At 41.9% G+C, this 12,899-nt stretch overlaps 1 protein-coding gene across 1 annotated transcript in view; it reads left to right on the plus strand.

The window, feature by feature from the left end:
* The window catches only part of LOC121556826 (collagen alpha-6(IV) chain-like), an 85,308-nt gene extending 74,039 nt beyond the window's left edge, over positions 1-11,269 (plus strand). Inside the window, exons 25-28 of the mRNA XM_045205190.1 lie at positions 164-280; positions 7,856-8,053; positions 8,169-8,452; positions 8,568-11,269. Of these exons, the coding sequence (XP_045061125.1) occupies positions 164-280; positions 7,856-8,053; positions 8,169-8,452; positions 8,568-8,828 (860 nt within the window). The 3' untranslated portion in view covers positions 8,829-11,269. The remainder of the gene's footprint in view (positions 1-163; positions 281-7,855; positions 8,054-8,168; positions 8,453-8,567) is intronic.
* The last annotated feature ends 1,630 nt before the right edge of the window (positions 11,270-12,899 follow it).

Here is a 12,899-nt window from a genome sequence, read left to right on the forward strand (position 1 = left end):
GTATATGGCCACTCTGCGTTGCGCCTAAGAACAGCCCTTAGCCGTGGTATATTGGCCATGTACCACACCCCCTCGTGCCTTATTGCTTAAATATAGCATTCATACAGTAAATACAACTTAAAGATAAGATACTATTTGATACTGTATGTGTCTGCTGTTGCAGGGAGAAGTGGCCAGATGGGGTCACCAGGATTCCCGGGGCCCGATGGCCTCCCAGGAGCAGACGGGGACCCAGGGGACAGCGGGGTACAGGGGGAGAGGGGGGCATTGGGACCACAGGGTGAGTCAAATGAACTAGGGCGTGTGGATGGACACTTCACACACCCCCACTGCTCATGAACCTGTGTCCAACTAAACATCTAGCCTGCCCCTGTCCTAAATGACATCCTCTTCATGTCATTTTAGACACAGCCCATTTTGACCATAAAAGGGCAATCTGCAATTGTTACATCCATTTTTGGACTTACATATTTTTTTTACTGATCTATGCTAGGGCTCTCCAACCCTGTTCCTGGAGAGCTACCGTCCTGTAGGTTTTCACTCCAACCACAATTGTAACTAACCTGATTCAGCTTATCAACCAGCTAATTATTAGAATCAGGTGCACTAGATGAGGGTTGGAGTGAAAACCTACAGAATGGTAGCTCTCCAGGAACAGGGTTGGAGAGCCCTGATATATACCCAAATATAACATATAAATGCCTCATGAGCTTAGTTCAACTGTCGTACCCCATCAGAACCCAAAATATAAGGCCAGGATTCAATCAGATCTGCGGTAACCCGCGTTAGCCGACATAGCTTTTCATTTATTTTGTTTAGGCGGTGTCGGAGGTGTAACTGTGTTTAAAGCTGTCAAATCGGTGAGCGGCTGCTCTTGTGTTCATTGTCACGAAACCACACCTGTGCTTATGTTCCACCCGTGTTAGAAGATCAGAACGAGAAAGTGTAGACCATATAGAAATAATAAAATCATTAAACAAAATAATAGGTGTAGATTGCATGGGATTTCTACTAATGCGACTCTGTGCATACAATGGCAATATCCGTGATTTGACAGCAGTTACACCTCCGACACCGCCTAAACAAAAGCAATGAAAAGCTATGCGGATTTTTCAGCTAACGTGGGTTGCCACTGATCTGATTGAATGCCGGTCTAAGGACTCAACTGTCAAATCCATAAGCGGCTCCCGGCATTATACCTATCGTGGACATTGCCATTGGATGCACCAAGTCGCATTAGTAGAAATCCCATTCAGCTGTGTTACAAGTTCGAACACTGGAATGTGTGATGTAATCTACAGAAGAAAAGTGCTCAGAATAGCCCAGGTTAACATATGTAGCTTAATAAAAAAGGTTAATGAAATCAATAATTTGCTAGTAACAGATAACATTCATATTCTGACTATCTCTGAAACTCACTTAGATAATATATTTGATGATACAGTGGTAGCAATACAAGGTTATAACACATTTTTTACATTTACATTTTAGTCATTTAGCAGACGCTCTTATCCAGAGCGACTTACAGTTAGTGAATACATATTTTTTTTTATACTGGCCCCCCGTGGGAATCGAACCCACAACCCTGGCGTTGCTCTATCAACTGAGCTACATCCCTGCCGGCCATTCCCTCCCCTACCCTGGACGACGCTGGGCCAATTGTGCGCCGCCCATGAGTCTCCCGGTCGCGGCCGGCTGCGACAGAGCCTGGATTCGAACCAGGATCTCTAGTGGCACAGTTAGCACTGCGATGCAGAGCCTTAGACCACTGCGCCACTCAGTGGTCTAAGGCTTTGGACACTGAAAGCAGTGTCCAAATCCGTTGGATGTAGTGATCACAATATAGTAGCCATATCTAGGAAAACTAAATGGTGGAGGTGTTGCTGTTTATATTCAGAACCACATTCCTGTGAAGATTAGAGAGGATCTCATGTTAAATATTGTTGAAGTAATATGGCTACAGGTTCATCTGCCTCACCTAAAGCCCATTCTGGTGGCAAGCTACTATAAGCCACCAAGGGCAAACAGTCAGTATCTAGATAACATGTGGGAAATGCTTGATAATGTATGTGATATCAATATAGAGGTATACTTTCTGGGTGATTTAAATATTGACTGGCTTTCATCAAGCTGCCCACTCTAGAGAAAGCTTCAAACTGTAACCAGTGCCTGCAACCTGGTTCAGGTTAACAGTCAACCTACCAGGTTGTTACAAACAGTACGGAATGAAATCATCAACATGTATTGATCATATCTTTACTAATGCTGCAGAGATTTGTTTGAAAGCAGTGTCCAAATCCGTTGGATGTAGTGATCACAATATAGTAGCCATATCTAGGAAAACTAAAGTTCCAAAGGCTGGGCCTAATATTGTGTATAAGAGGTTATACAATACGTTTTGTAGTGATTCCTATGTTGTTGATGTAAAGAATATACAGTTGAAGTCGGAGGTTTACATAAACCTTAGCCAAATACATTTAAACTCAGTTTTTCACAATTCCTGACATTTAATCAAATTAAATATTCCCTGTCTTGGGTCAGTTAGGATCACAACTTTATTTTAAGAATGTGAAATGTCAGAATAATAGTATAGAGAATGATTTATTTCAGCTTTTATTTATTTCATCACATTCCCAGTGGGTCAGAAGTTTACATACACTCAATTAGTATTTGGTAGCATTGCCTTTAAATTGTTTAACTTGGGTCAAAGTTTTCGGGTAGCCTTCCACAAGCTTCCCACAATAAGTTGGGTGAATTTTGACCCATTCCTCCCGACAGAGCTGGTGTAACTGAGTCAGGTTTGTAGGCCTCCTTGCTCGCACACGCTTTTTCAGTTCTGCCCGCACATTTTCTATAGGATTGAGGTCAGGACTTTGTGATGGCCACTCCAATACCTTGACTTCGTTGTCCTTAAGCCATTTTGCCACAATTCCTTCCTCATGATGCCATCTATTTTGTGAAGTGCACCAGTCCCTCCTGCAGCAAAGCACCCCCACAGCATGATGCTGCCACCTCTGTGCTTCACGGTTAGGATGGTGTACTTCAGCTTGCAAGCATCCCCCTTTTTCCTCCAAACATAATGATGGTCATTATGGCCAAACAGTTCTATTTTTGTTTCATCAGACCAGAGGACATTTCTCCAAAAGTACAATCTTTGTCCCCATGTGCAGTTGCAAACCGTAGTCTGGCTTTTTTTAATGGTGGTTTTGGAGCAGTGGCTTCTTCCTTGCTGAGCGGCCTTTCAGGTTATGTCAATATAGGACTTGTTTTACTGTGGATATAGATACTTTTGTACCTGTTTCCTCCAGCATCTTCACAAGGTCCTTTGCTGTTGTTCTGGGATTGATTTGCACTTTTTGCACCAAAGTACGTTCATCTCTAGGAGACAGAACACATCTCCTTCCTGAGCGGTATGACGGCTGCGTGGTCCCATGGTGTTTATACTTGCGTACTATTGTTTGTTCAGATGAACGCGGTACCTTCAGGCGTTTGGAAATTGCTCCCAATGATGAACCAGACTTGTGGAGGTCTACACATTTATTTCTGAGGTCTTGGCTGATTTATTTTGATTTTCCCATGATGTCAAGCAAAGAGGCACTGAGTTTGAAGGTAGGCCTTGAAATACATCCACAGTTACACCTCCAATTGACTCAAATTATGTCAATTAGCCTATCAGAAGCTTCTAAAGCCATGACATCATTCTCTGGAATTTTCTAAGCTGTTTAAAGGCACAGTCAACTAAGTCTATGTAAACTTCTGACCCACTGGAATTGTGATACAGTTCATTATAAGTGAAATAATATGTCTGTAAACAATTGTTGGAAAAATTACTTGTGTCATGCACAAAGTACATGTCCTAACTGACTTGCCAAAACTATAGTTTGTTAACAAGAAATTTGTGGAGTGGTTGAAAAACGAGTTTTAATGACTCCAACCTAAGTGTATGTAAACTTCCGACTTCAACTGTATTGTCACGCCCTGACACATGGGACTCTTGTATGTTGAGTCAGGGTGTGGATATTATATGTTGTATTTTCTATGTTGGCATTCTATGTTGTGTGTTTCTATGTTTGGCGGGGTGTGATTCCCAATCAGAGGCAGCTGTCGCTCGTTGTCTCTGATTGGGGATCATACTTAGGCAGCCCATTGGCAATCGCTAGTTGTGGGATCTTGTTCCGTGTGGAGGCTTGTTTTGTGTTTAGCCTTAGGACTTCACGTTTCGTTGGTTTGTTGTTTTGTTAGTGTGTTTATCGTTGTAATAAACATGTACGCATTTCACGCTGCGCCTTGGTCTGACCCGTCCTTAAACGAACATGACATGTATGTTGGTCCTTGGTGTGTAATGAGAAGCAAACAGAAACTGCACTTGACACATTTATGAAATTGCTTATTCCAGTTACTAATAAGCATGCACCCATTAAGAAAATGACTGTAAAAACGGTTAAATCCCCGTGGATTGATGAGGAATTGAAAAATTGGTTGTATGGTTGAAAGGGATGAGGCAAAAGGAATGGCAAATAAGTCTGGCAAACGCACTGCAAATTGAGAAATCATGTGACTAACCTGAATAAAAAGAAGAAGAAACTACACTATGAAACAAAGATAAATGACAAAGAATGATAGCAAGAAGCTTTGGAGCACCTTAAATGAAATGTTGGGAAAAAAGGCAAACTCAGCTCCATCATTCATTGAATCAGATGGCTCATTTATCACAAAATCAACTAATGTTGCCAACTACTTTAATGATTTTTTTCATTGGAAATATTAGCAAACTTAGGCATGACATGCCAGCAACAATTTCTGACACTACACATCCAACTGTATCTGACCAAATAATGAAAGACAAGCGTTGTAATTTTGAATTCCGTAAAGTGAGTGTGGAAAAGGTGAAAAAAGTATTGTCTATCAACAATGAAAAGCCACCGGGGTCTGACAACTTGGATAGAAAATTACTTAGGATAATAGTGGACGATATTGCCACTCCTATTTGCCATATTTTCAATTTAAGCCTGCTAGAATGTGTGTGTGCCCCCAGGCTTGGAGGGAAGAAAAAGTCATTCCGCTACCTAAGAATAGTAAAGTTCCCTTTACTGGCTCAAATAGCTGACCAATTAGCCTGTTACCAACCCTTAGTAAATTATTGGAAAAAATTGTGTTTGACCAGATACAATGCTATTTTACAGTAAAGAAAATGACAACAAACGTTCAGCATGCTTATAGAGAAGGACATTCAACAAGCAAAGCACTTACACAAATGACTGATGATTGGCTGAGAGAAATTGATGTTTTTTTTAGACTTCAGTGCGACTTTTGACATTATCGATCATAGTCTGCTGCTGGAAAAACGTACACTACCGTTCAAAAGTTTGGGGTCACTTAGAAATGTCCTTGTTTTCGAAAGAAACACATTTTTTTGTCTATTAAAATAACATCAAATTGATCAGAAATACAGTGTAGACATTGTTAATGTTGTAAATGGCTAATGTAGTTGGAAATGGCTGATTTTAAATGGAATATCTACATAGGCGTACAGAGGCCCATTATCAGCAACCATCAGTCCTGTGTTCCAATGGCACGTTGTGTTTGCTAATCCAAGTTTATCATTTTAAAAGGCTAATTGATCATTAGAAAACCCTTTTGCAATAATGTTAGCACAGCTGAAAACTGTTGTGCTGATTTAAATAATAAATACAACTGGCCTTCTTGAGACTAGTTGAGTATCTGGAGCATCAGCAATTATGGGTTCGATTACAGGCTCAAAATGGCCAGAAACAAATAACTTTCTTCTGAAACTCGTCAGTCTATTCTTGTTCTGAGAAATTAAGGCTATTCCATGCGAGAAATAGCCAAAAAACTGAAGATCTCGTACAACAATGTGTACTAGCCATATTTCAGACTGCCCATCTTAATCTTTTATTTTTATTGCCCAGTCTGAGATATGGCTTACGCTGATTTTAAATCCTTATTATTTAGTTTGATTTTCAATTTGAGTGTAATCATTTTTATATAGCTTACTATTTCAGAATTTCGTGACAATGACCACATGAGCAGCTCTGCTCACCGATTTGACAGCAGTTACACCTCCGATACCACCTAAACAAAAGCAATGATAAACTATGCGCTTGTCGGTTAACGTGGGTTACGGCTGTTTTACTTCATTGTTTGTAAATTCATTTAATTGATCGTTTTGATCACATTCTTCTAAAAAAGCACAAAACGTATTCACTATTATGCTCACTTCAAGAATAGCTACAGTGGGGAGAACAAGTATTTGATACACTGCCGATTTTGCAGGTTTTCCTACTTACAAAGCATGTAGAGGTCTGTAATTTGTATCATAGGTACACTTCAACTGTGAGAGACGGAATCAAAAATCCAGAAAATCACATTGTATGATTTTTAAGTAATTAATTTGCATTTTATTGCATGACATAAGTATTTGATCACCTACCAACCAGTAAGAATTCCGGCTCTCACAGACCTGTTTGTTTTTCTTTAAGAAGCCCTCCTGTTCTCCACTCATTACCTGTATAAAAGACACCTGTCCACACACTCAATCAAACAGACTCCAACCTCTCCACAATGGCCAAGACCAGAGAGCTGTGTAAGGACATCAGGGATAAAATTGTAGACCTGCACAAGGCTGGGATGGGCTACAGGACAATAGGCAAGCAGCTTGGTGTGAAGGCAACAACTGTTGGCGCAATTATAAGAAAATGGAAGAAGTTCAAGATGACGGTCAATCACCCTCGGTCTGGGGCTCCATGCAAGATCTCACCTCGTGGGGCATCAACGATCATGAGGAAGGTGAGGGATCAGCCCAGAACTACACGGCAGGACCTGGTCAATGACCTGAAGAGAGCTGGGACCACAGTCTCAAAGAAAACCATTAGTAACACACTACGCCGTCATAGATTCAATTCCTGCAGCGCACGCAAGGTCCCCCTGCTCAAGCCAGCGCATGTCCAGGCCCGTCTGAAGTTTGCCAATGACCATCTGGATGATCCAGAGGAGGAATGGGAGAAGGTCATGTGGTCTGATGAGACAAAAATATAGCTTTTTGGTCTAAACTCCACTCGCCGTGTTTGGAGGAAGAAGAAGGATGAGAACAACCCCAAGAACACCATCCCAACCGTGAAGCATGGAGGTGGAAACATCATTCTTTGGGGATGCTTTTCTGCAAAGGGGACAGGACTACTGCACCGTATTGAGGGGAGGATGGATGGGGCCATGTATTGCGAGATCTTGGCCAAAAACCTCCTTCCCTCAGTAAGAGCATTGAAGATGGGTCGTGGCTGGGTCTTCCAGCATGACAATGACCCGAAACACACAGCCAGGACAACTAAGGAGTGGCTCCGTAAGAAGCATCTCAAGGTCCTGGAGTTGGCTAGCCAGTCTCCAGACCTGAACCCAATAGAAAATCTTTGGAGGGAGCTGAAAGTCCGTATTGCCCAGCGACAGCCCCGAAACCTGAAGGATCTGGAGAAGGTCTGTATGGAGGAGTGGGCCAAAATCCCTGCTGCAGTGTGTGCAAACCTGGTCAAGACCTACAAGGAACGTCTGATCTCTGTAATTGCAAACAAAGGTTTCTGTACCAAATATTAAGTTCTGCTTTTCTGATGTATCAAATACTTATGTCATGCAATAAAATGCAAATTAATTACTTAAAAATCATACAATGTGATTTTCTGGATTTTTGTTTTAGATTCTGTCTCTCACAGTTGAAGTGTACCTATGATAAAAATTACAGACCTCTACATGCTTTGTAAGTAGGAAAACCTGCAAAATCGGCAGTGTATCAAATACTTGTTCTCCCCACTGTAAATATATTTGTATCTTTGTCTCTGACTGTCTGTCATCGTAGGCGCCCCAGGCCCTTCGGGAGATGCCGGCAGCCCAGGCCCCACCACCACCTTTAACTCTGGCTTCCTGTTGGTGATGCACAGCCAATCAGACACGCTCCCTTCCTGTCCAGCAGACATGACACAACTGTGGACTGGCTATAGTCTGCTGTACCTGGAGGGCCAAGAGAAAGCCCACACACAGGACCTCGGTACGTTGGTCTCCAATACTGTTTGTGTGTGTGCTCATCTGTACACCTGTGTGTATGTGTGTGTGTGTTTGAATGATTGTAACCGGTAACCTAGCATGTCTTTTTCTCCTACTAGGTCAGGCCGGGTCATGTATGCGTCTCTTCAGCACCATGCCTTTCTCCTACTGTAACATGGGCACGTGTGACTACGCCAGCCGCAATGACAAGTCCTACTGGCTGTCCACCACAGCGGCAGTGCCCATGATGCCCGTGGCGGGCCAGGACATCCAACAGCACATCAGCCGCTGCGTGGTGTGTGAGGCCCCCTCCCCTGCTGTGGCAGTTCACAACCAGGACAACAGCAACCCCTTCTGTCCCCCCAATTGGAGGAGTCTGTGGGTGGGATACTCCTTCCTCATGGTGAGTTTGTGTGTGTGTGTGTGTGTGTGTTTGCATGTCTGTGTGTGCCTGCATGTTTGTGTCTGTGTGTGAGTGTTTTGTTATAACAGTTGTAACACACGTGTGTGTATTGTAGCACACAGGGGCCGGTGATGAGGGTGGTGGCCAGTCTCTGACATCATCAGGAAGCTGCCTGAGGGACTTCCGTGCCCAGCCGTTCGTGGAATGCCAGGGCCCGCGGGGAACGTGCCACTATTTCGCCAACATCTACAGCTTCTGGTTGACCCGGGTGGACGCCGATGGACCGCTTAGCCCCTCAACTTCACAGGGCACGCTCAAAGAGGAGTGGCAACAGCGCCTCAACGTAGGCCGGTGCAACGTGTGTATGAAGAAGTGAGGCCACCCTTCTTCTGGGCCCGGCCACAAGCACCGGCGCCAAAATCTCCGACCCACCGCATCCCACGAGTGTATTGAAAATGCACACTCATTGGTTACCTGAGAGGCAGTAATGACACTCCCCATTAGTCACCAGAGAGGCTGTGACTACACTGGTTGTTTACCTGAAAGTCTGTGAATAATATTTACATTGACACGCGCTCTCTCTTAACTTGTTTTATGCAAGTTCATACCAATGAACATACAGTACTTGATCAACTATCCTTTGGATTTTTTTCAGCTGAATTATTTTCAGTTCTAGCTTTTTAGATTAGTAACTTTTTTCTCCTGAAATCTGTAACTTGGCTCAAAGCTCTTAATTTGTGTATTATGTTTCCAGGTTTGAGTACCTAATATCACGGGGCAGATTATCTTTCGCTCCAGACTCCCAAGTCAACAACAGAGTGGCTTCAAGCATCAGTGTGGCTCATCAGACACTCAGCTTCAGAAAACTAATGTCCTCAATTAGGCAATTAATTGTTACTATGTTTTTACGTACAACAGTGGTCCTCACACTCTTGGAAGCTGGGACCCTCCCAAAGCCTATGACATTTTCTTGTCATCCACCAAAGCCACAGTTGTGTTTATTAGGGCTTGCAACAGAAAACATTTTAAAGTAGAACGTTCCGTTTTCATCTCTTTGGTGCCTAATGAACACGACTCAGTTAGGCCTTGATTCAATCAGATCAAGCGCTAACCCGCATTGGTAGACATCCCCATAGTGGATGTTTTGCCGGTGTAACTGCAGTATGAGCTGACAAATCTTGTGTGTCACAACCCAATTCCTTCCTTATTATCCCTGCCGCATTAGAAGTTCAAACTGGCTAAAGTTCATTTGGATGGGGGTATTTAACCTCTCAATCTAATTGAGGTGTAGACCATAGTACGTCACGCATTCTAGTATTTGAACTAACACGGCTGCATGAATTTCTAACGCAACTGCATGGGATTTGTCGGATTATAAATTTGGGTGGTTTCATTGCATCAAATGGCACTGTCTGCGATAAGCTAATGCAAGAAGCCGCTTGTGGATTTGACAGCTTTAACTCAGTTCAGTCACAGCCAAAACAATCGCAATGCCGGTGTCCGCTAGCGCGGAGGGATCTAACAACCAAAATGAGTTATACTGACAACCTGTTAAACTGCTTTTTTAACAGACCCTATCAAAATAATGTATCCAAGCCAAAAAGGTCTGTGCACTGTTCACCAAAGCGTAATGTGTAAACATTGTTACAACCCCATTTTTTTTATCCACTTGAAGGAGAAATGAGGGGGAACACTTGAAGAATCCCATACAGATATACTGTTTGACACAGATCTGACGCTGGTGCTTTTGTTTGTTACTTACAGTAGGCTATGTGACTATCTGTAATTTTGTTATTTTGACAGTGTTGAAAGATGGTTGTATGTCTTGTTATATAGATTCTTAAGCAGACATTAAGATACAATTCGATTTTAATTATAAATGTAGAAGATAAAATATACACCATCTTAATGTCCTTCTATTTTGATATTTTATAGTACCTTGGTATCATGTCCACATCATCTGAAACACTAGCACAATACCACCTTCTTTGTAGGCTATGGACTGCAACATGTCACAGTTATCTCCCCCTCTCCTTCCCTTTGGTAGACAGCACACACTTCTATGGGTCCAGCAAGACTGTCCATTACCACTGAACCTTATTATTGTCCATCTTTATTATAAGTGCCTGTCACTCACCTGTCTGTACCACCCCCTACCGCAGTTTGTTGATAGATGGTTTATTGCTGTCTGTAGTTCACCTACTGTGTTCACCTCAAGCATGCAATTCACTCACTTAGCCATTCTCTTATACCTGAATACGCATTAATACCTTATCCAATGAATTGTTTTATTTAATTTTCTGTTGTTTAGAACTGTATAGTGCTAAAAGCAGTATAGTATCTACTTCATTATCTGTATAACTTGTTGAACCATGCTTTAGTTTAGATGGTACACGTTTATAGAAACAAGGGGTCTGTTCCTTCAGTTCAGTTCAGTCCTCTCATTATTGGGCCTCCTCGTCATTTAATTGGGCTTCCTTTCACTTGGTCTTTATAAAGAACTCTGTAAAATAACTTAAGACCCAAACATTGGTTGTCGAGGTAATGGCACCAGTCGTTAAAATGACTTCACCATTTTTAAAAGCACTGGTCTTTTCTTGCACACTGCAGGATTCCTTACACCGATCTACTACGTCATGTCTGAACATTCAGCCTCTTGAGTCTTGACTTCAACACACTACCCAAACTAACACAAGTAATTAAGCCTTGCTAACACACACACAGACAAACACACTCAGTATTCAGTACACTTCATATTAATGTGTATAACAGTGTGTAAGGCTGGAATTTGCAACAGTCTTTAAATGTTTCCCTGTACGTCTTGGCATTATTTTCTGTTGTATGTAAATATGTTTGCACTGTCGAAAGAACAGGATTGCTTTATATTTTTACTGTAAATGTCAAGAGTATTTATTTAGGTAGGAATCATTGTGGTGCTATTTTTGAAAAAATGGTGAATGCATGGTATTTCTCCAAAAAATAAGAATATTATGTTGTCAAATGTTATGACTCAGGCCACAATGTCAGGAAGTACAGTTGAAGTCGGAAGTTTACATACACTTAGGTTGGAGTCATTAAAACTCATTTTTCAACCACTCCACAAATTCCTTGTTAACAAACTATAGTTTTGGCAAGTCGGTTAGGACATCTACTTTGTGCATGACACAAGTAATTTTTCAAACAATTGTTTACAGACTGATTATTTCACATCATTCACTATCACAATTCCAGTGGGTCAGAAGTTTACATACACTAAGTTATTGAAGCAACATATCAAGACATCAGTCAGGAAGTTAAAGCTTGGTCGCAAATGGGTCTTCCAAATGGACAATGACCCCAAGCAAACTTCCAAAGTTGTGGCAAAATGGCTTAAGGACAACAAAGTCAAGCTATTGGAGTGGCCATCACAAAGCCCTGACCTCAATCCTATAGAAAATGTGTGGGCAGAACTGAAAAAGTGTGTGCGAGCAAGGAGGCCTACAAACCTGACTCAATTACACCAGCTCTGTCAGGAGGAATGGGCCAAAATTCACCCAACTTATTGTGGGAAGCTTGTGGAAGGCTACCCGAAACGTTTGACCCAAGTTAAACAATTTAAAGGCAATGCTACCAAATACTAATTGAGTGTATGTAAACTTCTGACCCACTGGGAATGTGATGAAAGAAATAAAAGCTGAAATAAATCATTCTCTCTACTATTATTATGACATTTCACATTCTTAAATTAAAATGGTGATCCTAACTGACCTAAGGCAGTGAATTTTTACTAGGATTAAATGTCAGGAATTGTGAAAAACTGAGTTTAAATGTATTTGGCTGAGGTGTACGTAAACTTCCGACTTCAACTGTATTTGTAGGCTGTGGATGAGAGAAAAACATTTGGAAAACCAAGAAGCATAGGGTCACATAACTGTGTTAAGGAGCGCTCGCAGGTATCATCGTTTCACAGATTGACAATCTTACCCTGCGAGGCCCGGTGTGGGGATTTCTGTTCCAGTCAAGCAGTAACACACCTGATTCAAGTAATCATATCAAGACTTCAATCAAGACTTTGACAAGTTGAATCAGGTGTGTTGCTGCTGGGGTGGAACAAAAACCTGTACCCCCCCGACTCTCGCAGTGTGAGATTGCCCACCCCTGGTTTAGATCAACTCTGTTTTATCTCACGATCGTTATGGTGATGAGAAAGGGTAACATGCCTTGGGATAGTTTTTTCTTCTACCATACATCTCAACATTCTCAATTTCTCGGTGCAAACATACCCTTGCTGTCTGGTTAAATTTGGACTCGAAGGTAATTTTTAGGTCAATGAGAAGATTGTGGTCACCCGAGTGTCTCTTTTTTAACTGTAATGTTTCCAAAGATAACCAATGTCAGAGGGCAACAGAACATAACTATTGTTAAAGGCCCCATATAAACAGGACTAGAGAGCTTTGCAGTGGAAGCC

Source organism: Coregonus clupeaformis, chromosome 19 (assembly GCF_020615455.1).
Source record: "Coregonus clupeaformis isolate EN_2021a chromosome 19, ASM2061545v1, whole genome shotgun sequence".
Lineage (NCBI taxonomy): Eukaryota > Metazoa > Chordata > Actinopteri > Salmoniformes > Salmonidae > Coregonus > Coregonus clupeaformis.